This window comes from Gossypium hirsutum, chromosome D12 (assembly GCF_007990345.1).
Source record: "Gossypium hirsutum isolate 1008001.06 chromosome D12, Gossypium_hirsutum_v2.1, whole genome shotgun sequence".
In the NCBI taxonomy this organism is placed as follows: Eukaryota; Viridiplantae; Streptophyta; class Magnoliopsida; order Malvales; family Malvaceae; genus Gossypium; species Gossypium hirsutum.
Genome location: NC_053448.1, coordinates 44,386,061 through 44,405,427, shown reverse-complemented (window position 1 = coordinate 44,405,427; position 19,367 = coordinate 44,386,061). Strand labels below are relative to the sequence as shown.

At 31.2% G+C, this 19,367-nt stretch overlaps 2 protein-coding genes across 2 annotated transcripts; both read right to left on the bottom strand.

The window, feature by feature from the left end:
- Positions 1-1,337: 1,337 nt before the first annotated feature.
- LOC107946066 (uncharacterized) lies at positions 1,338-2,262 on the bottom strand. The gene has a single exon (XM_016880253.2). It carries the CDS (start codon positions 1,945-1,947, stop codon positions 1,435-1,437), a length of 513 nt encoding a protein of 170 aa, XP_016735742.1. The 5' UTR covers positions 1,948-2,262; the 3' UTR covers positions 1,338-1,434.
- Positions 2,263-5,728: 3,466 nt separating this feature from the next.
- Positions 5,729-6,431, bottom strand: LOC107946065 (uncharacterized protein At5g01610). Its single transcript, XM_016880252.2, has one exon. It carries the CDS (start codon positions 6,392-6,394, stop codon positions 5,888-5,890), a length of 507 nt encoding a protein of 168 aa, XP_016735741.1. The 5' UTR covers positions 6,395-6,431; the 3' UTR covers positions 5,729-5,887.
- Positions 6,432-19,367: the final 12,936 nt, after the last annotated feature.

Here is a 19,367-nt window from a genome sequence, read left to right as displayed (position 1 = left end):
GAATTTTCTTCCATCTTGGTTCAACAAAAGAAACATTCTCAAGATTGTTGAAAGTTACAGTAATGTGATAGCTTCAAGTTAACCTGTTACAAATACTGGATTTAGGTTTCAGAACTTTAACCATCATCTCCAATATATCGAATGCATAAAGTTGTTCTCATAAGCCTAATTACCTTCCAGGTCTAAATGTTCTTATAAGCCATTTTAAACATGATGCAGACTTGCCTATGATCAGCTAATATAAAATAACCGAGTCAAACTAGCAGAACCATCATTTTTAATCACTTCAAAATGACCATAAATGGCACCTTGCTATGTAATTTCAATCGAAGATGCATTGAGCAACAAAGCTATAGCAGTTTGAATTATCCAATTCCATGTTTTGAACCTAGCATGCTTTAAACAATAATGTGATCAGTGCTTTCATCATATATGCAGACCAGAATAGTGCAGAATACTACACAGCATATGCATTTTAGGTAACTGAGAACTCCACACCATGCAAGTTCAAATGAAAACTTCTCTGGTTGAAACTATTGAAGTTCTCCACTAAGCTTAAAGGGTACTACTTGCAGAGTAAGTAACAAAGAGCCTGCCTTAGAACTAGACCGTGGGAGTCGCGTACATATCAACTAGCACTCGTGTTGAGGCATTGTAAAGAGTTTTGGCTAATGACTTGACTAAATTCAAACAAATCATTGAAATTCTCACTGGAAACATTATGAATCTTTCTACTTCCAGCTCTCATGTCCAGTTAATACCGTACCTACTTCACCAACAAAACTTACCGTTCTCAAGTCTGCTCTAGTCTTCCTTTCTGCCCTTTCCACCTACTTTCTTTTTGGTAGATCCAAAGTATCCTCTAAGTCTGTTTTACGGTCCATAGACACTAATCCTTTCAAGATTTGTGACTGGCACTCCCAACATGCTGTATCCAAAGTTTGACCTAAGTCCCCTTGAGAGTGCAATGCACCTTACCATTCCACCTAACACTTGTCCTTTCCACCACTTTCTATTCACTCAATAGTTGCTTAATAGCAACATAAATTTGCAGTTCACAATCATATACATGAGATAATCTTGCAACGCATAGCCTTCTATTAACACCCTGACTAACATTCATCGTCCTAAGTGAAGATATAACAGGATAGAAACATGTCCCAAGTCCCAACCCTGCGCTTAGGATTCTAACAGTCTAACTCATAGCATTAAAAAAAAGATTAGTCGATCAATTCAATCCTTCCCTAGGCAATGAAACATAGACCAACCACAGAAACAGAAACAAATACATATGAGTTGAAAGTAAAACGCGTAAAAAAAGTTTAAAACTCTGCGAATTTCAATAAATAACCAAGAACCCACTTCAATTTTCAAGCAAGATGAAAACTTAAACATTCGAATAACTTCAATATATTTTGTCCCCTGAAAATTCCTCTAAAATGAAGAAAAAGAAGACTTAATTCTAAGCTTGCTTACTCTCCCATTACCGCAATCCAATCCACAACCACACTGCGGACACTCATAAAAGTTATCAATCGGAAAGCTTGCAGAGGCAATCCCTACTGAAAACTCCAGCTCGTTATCATCTCTAATAACCTCCACAATGTTGAGCCATACAAAAAAGACCTTAACGCTTATTCCACTAAGGTCTTTGAGCCTGTTATTGGATATAATTCCGCTGATCGTGGATTTGTATTTGAGTTGATAAGACCCTTCTAACGAGAAACTACACGTATCATTTAAGTAGGCATGGAATCGGCCCGTGGATTCGTCTAAATCGTACTTTATTACTCCTTTGGGAAGAAGACCGACGGGGAAGTTGTAGCCTTGAAGGACATCGTAAGCTGACGGTGAGTCGCCAGTGACAGCGTGAGGCGATTGAACGAAGAGGAAGAGGAAGAGGAGGAGGAGAGATATGGGAATGGCGGTGGTGAGATTGAGAGCCATTTTTTGTTTCTTTTGTTATATTTTTTTATTCGTGTGACTGGAAACTAATGAGGAAGAAGATGGGCGGTGAAATGGGGAAAGGGCAGGTGGGTGCTTGACTGGTAGAGGGACTATAGAATAGACTCTCTAGACAGCACGTTAGTGGCAAATTTGTCAACTTCAAAAGTAAGACAACTGGGACGCAGTTTTCTAGCTTGGAATAGTGGTTGGTGACCGCCACGGTGCGGTGGGTGACCGGAGAATTTAGTTGGGACTTGGGCCCTAAATTAAGGTATTTAGAACCGCACCTCTGATGGTCACATTACTATTTTTCGATTTGATACATTCCCTGGTTCATTCAATTAGTATCAACATTTTATTTTAAATTGATGATTTAACCAATTTCTGATTTAATCAATTGGTCGGTCCGATTTTAAAAATAATACCTTAAATCATCAGTTTTATAAATATTAAATAAAAGGCTTAAATCTAAATTTGCCTCAATCTATATTGTTTTATTATTTTGGATAGTTAAATTCTTATTATCAAAATTATATTTAAACTATTAATTTCGTCTCCTTTTATTTAAAATATGATATCAATTAATAAAAAAAAGCACATGATATATTGTTGTTATATTTTTCTTTTTTGATAAAATGAGAGGATATTATCATTTTTAGTTAAAAAATTTAATATTTAAGTAAGAATTTTTTGTATTTAGAGATCAAAATTATAATTAGGCCTAAAAATAATATAGGATAAGAGACATCTTTGGTGTGAAATATACTTTCTATAGAAAAATACTTACTTACCCTTTTAGATTTTTGAAATATCATGTAAATTCAATTGAGATGTATTTAAATATTTAAATTTTAAATGAAAAAATAATTATAGATAGGAGGATAATGCGCTTTACGCACTCAAACTCACGTCATCCTGATAACAATGTCAATGCCAATCAAATTAAGATTCAATCAATAAGAATTAAGTATTATTTAAATATCAAACTACAACTTTAATCACTCTCCAAACAATTTTTGACTAAAATTAAATATTTGAACTTATATTAAACTATATATTAATATTAAGTTAAATTCATTATTATTTTTATTTAAAATTAATTAATTATCTCGTTTAGAAAATTTTAATGAAAATAAATTGATTAAAATAAAAAAAATAAATGGAAAAAGTTGTCTCAAAGTTATATTATGAGTAAACTACTAAAATAGTAACTTTTGTTTTCCTCAGTTACATTTTAATTATTTATGTTTGAAATGTTACTTTTAGTCACTTATGTTAACATGTTATAACATTTTAGTCATTGAGACATTAATTGTCGTTAACGGTGTAATGGTAAGCTGACGTGGCACGTTAAATCATCATTTCAAACAAAAAATTTAGGTTAAATTATAAATTGGTCCCCATATTTTTTCATTTTGAGCATTTTTTTTCTTTTATGTTCTTTTAATTTTTTTCCTTTTTTTCACTCCATTTTGCTTCTCCTTCTATTTTCCTCCATTCTCCATCTTTTTTAATGTAAAAGAAAAAAAATTAAATTGCTCAAAACGAAAAAAATATAGGGACTAATTGTATATTTTAACTTAAGAATTTTGTTTGAAATGTTGATTTAACGTGCCATGTCAGCTTACTGTTACATTGTTAACAACAATTAACGCTCAGTGACTAAAATATAACCCGAGAGAAACAAAAGTGACTATTTTAATAGTTTACCTATATATATTTAAATTAAAATTAAGTTTAAAATAATTAATTTGCATAAAAATATTTAAAAAATTGTAAAAGAGAAAAAAAAAATAATTATCATTTATGATGGTTTTTATCTATGAGTGTTAAGTAGGGGAGAGCATAAGTTGGTTAAAATCAATTTAATTATTAATTTGGTTAAGTTGATTTTAGTTTAGACGGTTAAATCGATTGTAGGATTAATTTATTTGATTATATCAGTTAGTTATTGATGATTGAATTTATTTAATTAAACTGACTGATTTAACTAACTTAATAAGTATATTTTTTAATTATTTTAAATATATTTATGTTCTCATTATTTTGAATATATTTTATAATATACTTATTTTAAGTTGGTTCATTAATCTAAACGAACAATATTAAGTTAATTGATACCATATAAAATCGGTCCGTTAAGCTATTATGTAAAAATATCGGTTAAGTTTATTAAAATTTCAAAAATTGATTGAATTAATCGTACTTATCAGTAAAAGTTAAAATTTTCTACTTCTACTTTTGACTAAAAAATTAAATTTGCAAAATATTTTTTTGTCCCAAAATTATTTTTTAAAAACTTAAAAACATCTTATTTAATAATAATTTTATTTAAAAATACTTTTAAGAGTAAAACTAAACTCGCCTAATAGTGCAGCGATAAAGCTGATTAGCCTATTCATAATGGGGTATTTACAGTGCTTTGTCTTTTGTTTTCTCGTATCTTGTATCAATACCTCCTTACATGAGATAATGAATCTTACTGAATCTGAATAAAAAGGAACGAAATTTATTGTGTTTCAAAGTCGAATAATAAGATGAATAGTTTAGTATTTGTCTTCATGTAAAATTGTTGAATTTTTCCACGTCAGAGGCGGTCATGGCTTGAATCGAGCCGGGTTCGGGTGGACTCATGTAAGATATTTGATTAATTTTTAAGTATGGATTTGACTCCATCCGAAAATTAGATTTAGTTCCAACGTAATTTAAGAAAGGTAAACTTAGATTTGACTTCTGTTCATTTTGATTTTTAGATTAGTTTTTATTTAAAAATAATTTTAAAAAAAATATAATACACTTAATGCACTAAAAAAATACTAAAATAAAATTTTCCAACATATTAAAAAAATATTTATATTAAAAAACACTATCATAAATATAATAAATGTTTTATCATATTAAAAAACAAAAAAAAAACAAAAACAATAAATATTTTATCGTATTAAATGTAATTTTTAAAATTTTATATTTTGGATTGAGTTATTTAGTTGGGTAAAAGTATTTTAAATTTTGGATAATGAATTTAATTGTTATTGAATTAATGATTTAATATAAATATAAATATATATAATTAGTATAATATTTTTATAACATGATATATCCGAATTAGGCTAGGCTGAGTTAAAGTCAAAAAATCTTGTCCAAAACTCAATCCACATAAATAAAATCTTAAATTTTACCTAATTTCATTTTTTGAATCTCTATTTTTATTAAACCCTCTTAATTTTCTTATTTTTCGGTGGTTGCCACTGCCCATTTCACCTCTTGTTTTAAAATTTAATGTACAATAATTATCCTATTGAATAATGGTTAGAGGTGCTCATGGGCCAGGCCGGGCCCAAAAAATTGTTTGCCCGCATCCTAGGCCCTGGCCCGGCCCAGAATATGGGCCTGAGATTTTGTACAGGCTTAGCCCGAGAAAAAATTTCTAAGCCCGAGCCCGGCCCGACCCGACCCATTTTTTTAATAAAACACTAAAAAATTATTTTTAAAAAAAATTTAAAAAAAGTATTTTAAAAAAATTTTAAAATTTTAAAAATAAATATATATTTATTATATTCGGGCTAGGCCGGGCTCGGGCCAAAAAAGTGGTACCCGAGGCCTGACCCGTTTTCTAAACGGGCCTTATTTTTTTTACCCAATCCCATATTTCGGGCCTATATTTTTACTCAAATCCTCCCATATTTCAGGCATGTTGTCGGGACATGAGCACCTCAAATAATGGCTATAGGGTAGATGAACTAATTTTGTACTAAGTATGACGTAAAGTAGATAATAATGATGAAAAAAAAGGTTGACACCTCCTTTTCTCTTAAGTTGAACATAGAGTTTAACGTAATCGCAGGCATATCAATCATACATGACAGTGAAATCTTTGATTAAACCCAAAACAATGTTAACATAAACCTTAAACTCTCTTAATCAAAACATGCCAACTTAACTAAGCAGAGGATATCAGCTGATGATTGGGTTTAATATTCTTTCCGCCATTAACAGTATCACAATCGAAGCCACATCCACAAGTAGGGCACTCACTGAAATTATCGACGGCGAAATCAGCGGACGCTACCCCAACTGAGAATTCAAGCTCATCGTCATCACGGGTTACCGACTGGATGCTGAGCCATAAAAAGAGGACCTTGACCTTGATCCCGCTCAAGCTGCTTAGCTTGTCCTTGGATATGACCCCAGTTATTGTAGACTTGTATTTGAGCTCGTAGTTGTCGATTGAATAGCTGCAACTACCGTTCAAATAGACGGAGAACTTGCCGGTGGTTTCGTCTAGCTCGTAGCTTGATACACCTTTGGGAAGGAGACCTATGGGGAAGTCATATTGTTCAAGGACTTCATAAGCGGTAGGTGAATCGCCGGTGGCGGATGAGATCAGAAAGAGAAGAATCAAAGAGAGAAATGCAATTGATGGAATGGGTTTTGGGTGGAGAGACATTTTCCTTTTGACTGTCTGGTTTAAGCTCTAATTCAGGTTCCATGGAGTAATATATACATACACGCACGTGTATGTGATGTGATGGCTACTATTTGGTTACTATACTTGTGTAAAATTAATATGATTTTTACTTATCATATAATTTTTAGTATAATTGCACTTATCATACATAAAAAATTTTAAATGAGTTTGATATCCCAATCATATTAATTTAAGATATTGTCTGCATTAATAAATATTTGATAGTTGAAGACTTTTTACATAAAACAAATGATTTAAAATTTTGTTCTTTACTCCGAACTTGGCATACATGATCTATATGAATAGAACATGAAATATAACGGTTGGACTATTAAAATATCAATCGTAAAAAAAGTTACGGAAGTGTGTAAACAGTGCTAATTTTACATTGGTGTAAGTGAATCACTCCCTTATATTTAATATTTATTATTAATTTTGATTAATAGTATATTTTAAAATGAAATACATAATATTTAAGGGAATTTGGTTCATAAAATATAAAATTACTTGTGTAAATAGGGTTACCAAAAAGTAAGATCACTTAGCAATTAACACATTATTAGGTATATAATATTAACTTGTTTGGATTACTTAAAAACATATTTCTTTAAATTATCATCATAAAATTTGATCACTATTGTTTCCAGCATAAATGTTGAAGCTTATTATATTGTTTATCATAAGGACAGGATCAAATTGGTCACTCCATTATTAAATATATCAATTTAATTATTTTATTGTTAAAAAGAATTAAATAAGGTCAAATTGTAACATAGTTAACATTTACGGTTTCACACCCACACTCGACTTGGTTGACAGATCTGAATGCGTAATGACACATTATGTTGCCAAAACAACCTAGATCATCTCAATCCGATTATGAAAGAATCATGTAACACCCCTAACCCGAATTCGTCGTCGGAACAGGGTTACCAAGCATTACCTAAATTTATAAATCAAACAGACAGAAAATGTAAACATTTCATATCATATATCATTCATGTCAAGAACCAATCAAAATCATACATATTGTCCCTTATATGTGCCATCGAGGCTCAAATTACGCATTAGAAACAAATCAGGACTAAATCAAAAACTCAGAAAATTTTTCAAAAACATTTAATATTTTCAACATTGCAGGGGATACACGCTCGTGTGCTAGGCCGTGTAAGCATACTGACTTGTAATATTAAGGTGCAGGGGTCACACGGTCAAGCCACATGCCCGTGTGCTAGGCTGTGTGAAAAATTTAAGCATACTGACTTATGCAAATTAAAAGATACAGGGGACACACGGCCATGTCACCATGTGTCACACACGGTTGAGACACACGCCCATGTCTCTACCCATGTGGACGAAAATAGACCATTTTACAAGCCATATTTCTCACCCAATTTTGTGTCAACCTACAATCAACTTTGTGCATATCTACAAACCATAATTAGACATAAAAAGTAAGTCAAAATCAAGCTTTAAACATATAATATTGTCACTTACAATCAATATGCTTTTAGGCACATCAAATATCAAATTATAATAGGTATATTCATATTTTCAATATATTCATATGTTAACAAACTTATATGCATATTTGTACCTAAAGTTTACCAAGCTAATTTGCATTATTTCTAACCAAGTCACTTACCTAACAAAACTTACCATTTGATGCCAAAATGTATTTCAAATACTAACATATTTAGTTATATATATACCTTACAAATCATGGTACCGATTCATGATCAATTCATTGCATCCCAAAAAACATGTATATAAATACACTTTTATCTAACATTTTACCTTTCACCATACAACCATAAACCAAACCACACATCAAACATTTAAGACAAATATGCACCAAACCAATATGTGCCAAAACACAAGCCAAATAAGTGGTTAATATTAACAAAACTCATATAGGCCAAAATTAACCAGAATACATATCATGCCATTATAACCAAATCAAAACATTTAAAAGTACCAATAGAATCGAAAGATAGTGTGATATAACTTTGACAAAATTCTAACCTGATCGAGCTTCCAATAATCTGAAAAGTAAAGGAAAACAACTACATAAGCAATGAATGCTTAGTAAGCTCGTATAAACTTTAATCATATTAATTCATTTCAAATATGAAATCTATATGTATCAAGAATAACCCAATATTGATACCACAATACTCATGAAGCTATACTCATCAATTCACAAGGTGAATAAATCCACAGTATCATATATACATATTATCCCAAGCTTAGTAGGATTTTATATAACTTTAACTCTTCCAAATTTCTTTATTTTCATTTGCATTTCTTTACTTTCCACACTTATTCCATATGCATGACACACAAGTCATAAACATATCATTCAACCATGGCCACAAGCTAGTGCATTTAACCAAAGCCTTTTTCGAATTGACCACATGATAAGTCATTTCATAAGAAATTGCATAATTTAAACCTTACCACTTTTTCATGAGCGCTAGCATATTTTCACTTAAATACTAACCAATTCAATGCATCTTATAAATAATCATATTACCATTCAACCAATAGCATACTAACCAATTCAATGCATCTTATAAATAATCATATTACCATTCAACCAATAGCTTGGCACTTGCCTAAGCATCAAGCAACAACACTGGTTAGCGTACTTGCTCATATTACATATAAATTCAACATTGATAAACTTATTTTCTCGACATGTCATACTTGAGTCTATTACTCGTCTCAACATACATAATTTCCTTGTATCAACATATCAAAGATAGTCACATATTTACATGTCATGATACATATAATTCTCTTGCCGTTTCTTCATAAACATAAATCATTCATTTCATTATATCAATATTTTATGTATCATCATTTTCATGGATTTCGTGTATATTTATTCCAGTAACAGTTCATAATCATGAATATACATAATTATCAGGTAAGTTTCACATACAAGTATTTTCCATGTCATGTTTCAATATATCAAATAAATATCATTTCCATGCATTTTAGGTATATACCGGTAATAGTTCATTTCAAACTCATGTTATCTCATATCAGAACTTTACTCGTTGAATCATTTAAAATATCAATGGATACAAAGGTAGTACACATGAAGTGTACGAATTTGAAATCCGTCAATTCATATTCGGGGGTACTCATTAAAGCACATAATTAGAAAGCACTCTCTCGAGCCATATAACAGGAAGCTCATGTGAGCCATGTAACAGGAAGCTTATCCGGGCTATAATAGGAAACTCATAAGAGTTTAGAACAGAAAGCTCATGTGAGCTTAACGGGTAACTCCGAAAAGCTATTACTAAGAAGCTCCAGATAGCCATATATCAGGAAGTTCAAGTGAGTTATATATCGGGACGCTCATAAGAGCTGCGGTATGTCTACAATACATGCAGGATCAATATCGATAATATAATAGGATGTTCACAAAGAGCCGCGGTATGTCCGCAACACATGTAGGATCAATACCGATCGGGATGCTCGTAGGAACCATGTAACGGGATGCTCGAGAGGCTTATAACAGGACGCTCTTTCGAGCTATAGTGTGTCCGCAACATATGCAGGACCACATCCGATACGGGAAATCCTGTATCCATCGAATTTTATTTATTCAAACGGGACTTTATATTTATCAGACATCATCGAATATATGATCAATTTCATATATATGACATTTACACAAATTCAAAAATACAACATTCAATTCAAATATATAAATATAAAAAATTTAGTTACATGAACTTACTTGGCTAAATTGCAGAAATATCAAGATTCAGGGGTATTTTGGTAATTTTTCATTTCCTCGATTTTCCTCCCGATCTTAATCTAAATTAATAATTTCATTAAATTTATTAATTTAGACAATAAAATAATTCATTTCCTGCAATTTAGTTATTTTTGATATTTTTACAAAATTACCCCTAAAGTTTTACTTTTATTCAGTTTAGTCCCTAAACTCAAAACATGCAAATTAACCATTTTTAATACAAATTTAAGCTAGCCAAATATTCATGGCATTAAATACAACCTATTTTTCAATAAATTCACAACAAACTCTTGTATTTTTACCATTTCAACAATTTAATCCCTAATCGAGAAATTCATCAAAAATCACTTAATAAAATATTTTTAATTAACAAATAATATCTCAAATTCATCATTTAACATCAAGAATCATATATATTCATTAATGAAAACATCCAAAATCTTTAACAAAATCAAAAACAAAAGTAAGGTTTAGTTAGACTTAATTGTAACAATCTAAAAAACATAAAAATTATTGAAAACTGAGTGAAATTGAACTTACCTGCAGAAAAAATATGAAAACCAGCTTGAGCTCTCCCCCTTCTCTGTTTTTAAACCGAAAATTGGAGAAGGAAAGCCTAGAATGCTTTTTAAATTTCATTTTGTCTTATTTAATTTCAATATAATTACAATTTTACCATTGTTTCTTTTTATTTTATTATTTTTTATTCACATGTCGCCTCATCCATTAATTTAGGCATATTTATCACTTAAGTCTCTCCTTATTTATTAATCAAGCCATTTAGTCACTTTATTATTATAATTAGCAAGTTTTGCACATTTTTTTAATTTAGTCCTTTTTAATTAATTAACTATCAAAACGTTAAAATTTTTTAACGAAACTTTAATACTACCTTAATGACACTTCGTAAATATTTATAAAAATATTTACGGCTCGGTTTATAAAAATGAGGTCTCGTTACCTCATTTTCTAAAACCACTTAAACTAGAGTTTTATCACTTGAACCTAATAATTCATTATAAGACATAAATTATTAATTCAAAAATCTTTTTAAAACCATATTTGACTCGTAAATATTAAATAGTAAAATTTATGAGCTTACTCGTCGGATTTGGTGGTCTCGAACCACTGTTTCAGACATCACTAAAAATCGGGCTATTACAAATCAAGCATATATGTAACACCCCTAACCCGTCTCCGTCACCTAATTAGGGTTACGGAGCGTCACAGTACAAATCATGACATTTTTCATTAAACAGAAATAAAAATATAAAATAAATGATAACAATCAATAACTTATAAAAATTAGGGTAAAATAAACTTACGGGCCACGACTGTGTGGTCAGGCCGTGTAGAATAGCCTAGGCCGTGTGGTTTCACACACGCCCGTGTGGCTAGACCGTGTAATTAACTATGACCATGTGAAAAATCATGTACCTAAAAATTAATAAGACACATGGCCATGTGGCATAGCCCAGGTCGTGTGCACATTAAAAAGCTTCCAAAGCAAGGCACAACTTTCATCCAACACTTTGGTTCCAAGCCAAATCAAAATCAACTATTCCCATGCTTCAAAAATACATTTAAACAAGCCTAAAACATGCCAAAACAACAACCTAAGTGCCTAACCAATGTATCCTTATTGACACCATAATTCAATTATAAACTTCAATTCACTTGACACATCAACTAAATTGCATTCAAATTCATAAGTTCATATATAGAACTCATACCAAACTTATCATTTCTTCTTAATCATTCATATTCATTCATATCATGATTCAAACACTTACATAAGGTTTATATCATATGACCAAAACAACTTTATATGAACGTATTCACACCAAGATTGAAGGCACATACACAAGTAAGCTTATACCAAGCTTAAAATATAACATTTGTAATAATTATCTAAACATATACAAAAACACCTATTACATGCCATATAACGCAAAATAAGCGTATCAAAATCTACCAAAATGAATCTGGATAGTATGATCTTTAAGTTGATCCGATTGCTCGACTCCACAAAACGTTATCTACAAGGAACAGAAAAGAATACGAGTAAACTTCACTAGAGCTTAGTAAGTTCAATGGTTAACACAATAAAGCTTACTGAATTAAACATAACAATTTTAATAACAAGATTAAAAGTTAGAGTTTCATGTCAACCACAATCCACAACAGATGAATTTATACTTAAACAAGTACGAGATCATTCATTATCAAGCCACAATGCTATTAGAAGATTCATGAATAATCTTTCAACAATTTGATATCAAGACATTTAACACAAGAAACATTGCCCGATGAACAATATATGGATATGAGTACACAGTTATCCATCCGAAACACGCCAAACGCTCAAATGAGCCAATCCAATCGATAACACGCCTCGACAACAAATGCCTAACCCGTAGGCTAACATCCCTCTGAAAACACACCTGGGCACTAAGTGCCAATCCCGAAGGCTTTACATTGACCCCTGGTAACACGCTAGAATCACTGTAATATATTGCGATAGTCCGCAACAAATGTTGGGCTTCGATATATTAAGTGTAAAATCACAGGACAGGAATTATCGTCTCATCTCAAATCAATTCCCGTACTACGTACACTATAACCTATTGGCATGCCAATCGTACTCTATCCTACATTCATTCGGCTCAAGAGTTATCATCACTAATCAGTATTATAAACGATTCACTACTTCAATTCTCATTAATATAACATCTAATATATAGTAAATTGAACATTTGATAATCAATTTTTTCACTCAATATGAAATTTAAAATATATTAAATTAAACTGAACGAACTTACCAGGCCTAAACTATAGAGTTTGCAATAGTTTAGGGACTATTCAACAACTTTCCATTTTCCTCAGTTTTCTACTTGATCTTGATATATAATATAATTTATTTCAATTATTAACCTCAATTTCATATATCATTCAATTTTATACATATAACTTTCTATTTACAATTTTTTACACATTTACCCCAAACTTTTACATTTTAATTAGTTTGGTCCTTAAGACCAAAACAAGCTTATTTCTCATAATTAAACTTTAAACCCATTGAACCTAATATTTAACCATTCTAAAAAAGCCCTAAAATTTTTTATTTATCTAGAAAAACCATGTCTATTTTAGTTTATTTTCGATTTAATCACTAAACACAAAAATTACTAAAAATCACTTTACAAATTTAATCTCATCTAATAATCAAGCTTTCAATAAAATCACATAATATCAAAAGCACTCAAAATCATCAATGATAAATTTTTAGATGTTTATCAATTTCACAAATTAGTCTCTAAACTAGTTGGATATCAATACCATGATCACGAAAATATAAAATTCATTAAAATCAGATAAGAAACGGGCTTACATGCAATACACCAAATGACCAAGCACTTAAGCTACTCCCAGTTTCTTTCTTCCCATTTTCGGCAAAAACAAAGGAAAGAGATGATAGCATTTGTTTATTTTATTTGATTATAATTTAATTAAATATTTACCACTTTGCCCTTAACTAAATTAACTCCCAGTTTCTTTCTTCCCATTTTCGGCAAAAAAAAAAGGAAAGAGATGATAGCCTTTGTTTTTTTATTTGATTACAATTTAATTGAACATTTATCACTTTGCCCTTAACTAAACCATGTAAAATTAACATTTGCAAACCCAAAATCGTCCATATTCAAGTGTTAGGGTCTAATTTCAACATTAATCCCCCACTTTAATTATTTATACCATTATGTTAAAATAAATAAAAAATAAGTAACTTTTTTACCTTTTACAATTTAATCATTTTTCTTTAATTAACTAACTAAACATCAAAATTACCTAACCAAATTTTAATACACCTATATAATCACTCTATAAATATTTAATAAAAATATTTATGGGCTCGATTTATAGAAACGAGGTCTCGATACCTCATTTTCTAAAACCACTTTACTTTAGAGATAACCCACTTGAACTTAATTAATTATTCAATTAACTAAAATTATCAATTCAAAATTGACTATAATACTATATTTGACTTGTAAACATTAAATAATAATATTTACGGGCTCTCTCATCAGATTTGTGGCCCCTAAACCACTATTTCTAACACCACTAAAAAACGGGCTGTTATAATATAAACATGGAAAAATTCAAAACATTTTCAATTACAATTATGATCATGCTTTATCAATGTTTAATGACCACACTTAACAGGTCTTGAGTTTATACGGGGTAAAATAATGAGCGAGGACTCAAATCCAAACTCAAATATAAAAATTCAACTAAATGTCTCGAGACATTGAGGGTCATGTCTTGAAACAAGCTTACCTTATTTTAGACCCCTAGCTTCGATGTTTTCTTGTCTTGAGACATTAGGGGTTCATGTCTCGAGACTTTGTGGGTTCATGTCTCGAGACTTTGTGCATTGTGTCTTGAGACAGGCCTTGAGACTCACCTCCCCTATTTTGGACTTTACATTCAATGTTTTTTATATCGAAACATTGGGGTCTAAGTCTTGAGACTTAGCCATTTGTGTCTTGAGCTTGTTCATCATGTCTCGAGACAATTACCCAGAAATGTTGGAAACAAATATTTTATTCTTTACGTTTTAAGAAAATAACCTCATTGTCTCGAAACCAAATGACAATTTCACCTATTATACACATTTTAACACATTCAAATGATTTTCGATATAAGCCTTACCTAGGCTAACATTATACCAATTCATAATACATCAATTTAATGTCTAAAACATATCTAAGACATTCAATAACATAACAGTCAATGTATTATACCTTAACTTGGTTAATTAATCGACTCAATACCTATGAACATGCATATTTGTAATACCCTAGGCAAATCCCACATCGGGAAAACATGGGAGAGACCTGGGCTATATAAAAGGGTAGAACCACTTAAGTGGTAATATGCCTTTTGGGGTGTATGGGCCCTTCCAAAAACAAAGCTGTGAGGGCCATGTGTGCCTAAAGCAGACAATATCTTACCGGGCTGAGTGTTGGCTACCACATTTAGTGGTATCATAGTCAAGTTCAAAACTCAAACTATGGATTTTAAACGGGTCTGAATGCATATTTTAAAGAGTAATTTAGAAAAATATTTTTCAATTAAAATTAAAAATTAAATTTTTAAAAATACGAGACTCTCGAAGCCGATCTAAGATAAGTACTCTCTATACTTGAAACTTTAGATTATAAAACCTTAGACTATTAGATGATATACTTCTAGATAGTGAAACTCTGATTGAAAATACTGAAGTGATAACATAAAACTTATTTCTAAAAATTGTCAGATAAAACTCATAAATATTTATCGATAAGTGTCATGGATAACCATAGAGTACGAACTCGTGGTGCACATCGTCGTGCGGCTCAGTGAGAGTCATCTACTGTAACACCCCTATCCTGTCTCTGTTGTCAGATTAGAGTTACAGAGCATTACCAATCAAAATATAATATTTAACTTCACCACAAAATCGATTATACAATTAAATGCCAATATACATAACAATTAAATCTAACCATGGCAAAAGTACACGTATGGGTCTTTAATCGAGCCTATGGGGCCCTAAAAATAGTTTGGGAACAATCTAAGATTAAAACGAAAAAATTCATAAAATTTTAGAAAAATCTTAAAAATTTTAGAAAATAGGGGTCATATGGCCGTGTGACATAGCTCAAACCGTATGAACATTCGAAGTTATGACACACGACTGTGTTCTAACCCGTGTGTCCGTCAGTATGGGTAGTTGAAATAGGGCCACACGGTCGTGTTACAGGCTGTGTGCCAAACCGTGTGCAACATGTTCCTAAAATCAAATTAACACACACGACCGTATGGTGTGATCGTGTGTGGCACACGGCCGTGTGCAGCTAAATTACTTTATTATCAAGCCAAAACAACCATTTTAACTTGGACACCAAGCCATCCTATTTCTAACCAAAATGACTTATTCAAAATCACATTTAACACATAAAAAACATATCAAATTCATACAACTTTGTGCCAAACCAATGTGTCCTCATTGACACCACAATTGTTAATCATATACCATTATCATATCACTTAAAATATTACTATCATGCATATGTTATTCAATTAACCATCATGTAACTATTTCCTAGTATCAAACATAAACCATAAGCAAATCTAACATGACCAATACTAGAGCATAGACCATTAAGAAACTTTACTATTTTTAGACCATCAAGGCTACAAAGAGCGTTGAGCTCATGTGCAGGACAATCATGAAGTGGGAGCATAATAGGAATCTCTCATCTCGAATCAACATACTGTATGTTAGCTGAAAAAAATAGCCCTAATCCTTTTTGTGGCAGAAATGACATGGCAAGGGATCCTTGAGGTACAAGATCCTAACACAACTCTAGTGTACTCATTTTCAAAAGTAATATTTTTCTATGACAATATCTGAAAATGAATAAGAATATTTTCTTTACTAGTAACAACATCTAATCACTTATTCAATCTCTCCTTAACATCAATACCATCTGAAGAGAATTACTCTCAACTGGAATGCCAAAAAGCTCTTTTGATGATGGGGTTAGATTCAACACAATCAATCTTATATCCTCGATTTCCTTCTCAATATGTTAAGAAAGAAATGATTTGGTTAAAATTTCATCAAAAAATGCAACTCCAACACAAAAAATTGGTAATGACTCAACTTTATTAGGAACATAATTCTTCTGCACTTTATAAGTAACAACCACAAGAACCATTAAGAGGAGAAATCATGGTGTTATAAGTAACAACTCGCTTGAAATTTCCATAGTGAGACATGCTTGTTGAATTGATTATATATATATATGTATGGAATTGGCACATTAAGAAATTATATCAACCAACAATAGCAAACCACAACCAAACTTTATTTTATTCATTAATTCTAGCAACCAAACTATGTTATATATTTTTGAACAAATCAATTGAAAGAGAAGATTAAAAATTGAAAAAAAAAACCCTAAACATTTTAAAATTTCCAAGGGGTCGAAAGCCCTCTACTCGAATACATCGTCATCATCAATTAGGGGCTCGAATACCCATTATTCATGGATTCAATTTCTATGAAAAAAACAATGCAAGAGTAAAAACCAAACCTTAACATTTTAATTCTTTGGAAAATTTGGAAAATTTTTTATGAAGATGATGAGTAAATGGTCGTCATTAATTAGGGGCTCGAATATCCATCATTGGTGGATTCAATTTTTGTGAAAAATAACCTAAGAGTCAAAATTAAACCCTAATAGTTTAATTCTATAGAAAATTTTGGTATAAAAATTAGGAAGATGATGTTTTATAAAATTATAAGATCGGAAAGAAAGGTTTCAACGAATTCATGTTACTTTCAATACTCTAGATTCACTAACAAAAAATAGAAAAAAAATCTAAGAGACTTGCTTGCTTCTTTACTCTAAGCATATTATCAAATTCTTTAACCTTTCAAAATGAGATCAAAATTAGAATATAACAGTTGGAGAGAGCCTTGTAACATTGCCAATATCAACCACAACTAAAAAATTATCTAAAATAATATGATATTCACATAATATATTCTGAAATCTTAATATTTATTGAAAATATGAGATCACCTATTGAAGATAACTTTTGGAATGTAAAGGTAAAAATTTATTAGAGAAATCTCATATTACACCTTAAAAATATGGGTAAACTACTCAAATAGTCACTCTAAAATTACTTTATTCATGTTTTAGTCACTTTAATTTTTTTGTCAAATATAGCACTGCCGTTTGTAAGTATTCTTGTTTTGATCATTGTCCCGTTAAAACCTAAACAAAAAGCTAACTAGGATGCCACGTATTGCTGATTGTTCTGTCAATTGTGTATATCTTTTTACAGATCATTAAAGTAGTTTACCAAAAATATCATTTAACATTAACTAAAATTTTTTACTATTTATAAAAGGATCAATAGTGGTCCTTAAACCCAAAATCATTAAACCTTAAACTCCATTACCATTCCTAAATCCAAAATCAAACTCTAAACCCCATTTAGAGACCACTATTGGTCATTTTATAAACAATAAATTTTTTTAGTTAATATTAAACTTTTTTGTAAATCACTTTAATGACATGTAATAATATATAACAATTTGTAGAATAATAGTGTGAAAGGAAAGCCTGGCTCCAAGTTGTTTAAGAATAGTGGTGTTGTTGAGTTTCTCGATCCTTTGACTTAGGATTAATCAGTTCTATTTCTTGAAAGGGGCAAGGAAAGGATATAACTCAACAGTAGAGTGTTACCTTAACGTGGTGGAAGTCATCAGTTCGAGCCTGATTATCCCTAAACCTAATGTGAGTTTTTCTATTTTGCCTTGTCCCCGCCGTGATCGAATAAGAATGAATAAGAGGCTCGTGGGATTGAGTGAGGGGGTAGGAATGACTATATTTCTGAGAGTGAACTCTAGGCGAATATGAAGCGCATGGATACAAGACAATTTCGAATTGGCTTTGTCAACGAACAAGGAAGCTATAAGTAATGCAACTATGAATCTCATGGAGAGTTCGATCCTGGCTCAGGATGAACGTTGGTGACATGCTTAACATATGCAAGTTAGACGGGTGAGTAACGCGTAAGAACCTGCCTTTGGGAGCGGAACAATAGTCGGAAACAACTGCTAATACCTCGTAGGCTGAGGAGCAAAAGGAGGGATCTGTTTGAGGAGGGGCTCGCATCTGATAGCTAGTTGGTGAGGCAATAGCTTACTAAGGCGATGATCAGTAGTTGGTTCAAGAGGATGATCAGCCTTACTGAGACTGAGACACGACCTAAACTCTTACGGGAGTCAGCAGTGGGGAATTTTTCGCAATGGGCAAAAACCTAACGGAGCGATGTAGCGTGGAGGTAGAAGGCCCACGGGTCGTGAACTTCTTTTCCCAGAAAAGAAGTAATGACGGTATCTGAGGAATAAACATTGGCTAACTTTGTGCCAGTAACTACAATAATATAAAAGATGCAAGCGTTATCTAAAATGATTGGACGTAAACTGTTTGTAGGTAACTTTTTAATATGTGGCATCTTAATGATCAAAACAAAAATGTGCTATATTTCATAATAAAAAAATTAAAGTGATAAAAATAATAATAAAGTAATTTTAGAGTAATTATA

Excerpts from the sequence above, each read along its gene's own strand:
- LOC107946066 (XM_016880253.2), bottom strand. The coding sequence starts at position 1,947 with ATGGCTCTCAATCTCACCACCGCCATTCCCATATCTCTCCTCCTCCTC.
- LOC107946065 (XM_016880252.2), bottom strand. The coding sequence starts at position 6,394 with ATGTCTCTCCACCCAAAACCCATTCCATCAATTGCATTTCTCTCTTTG.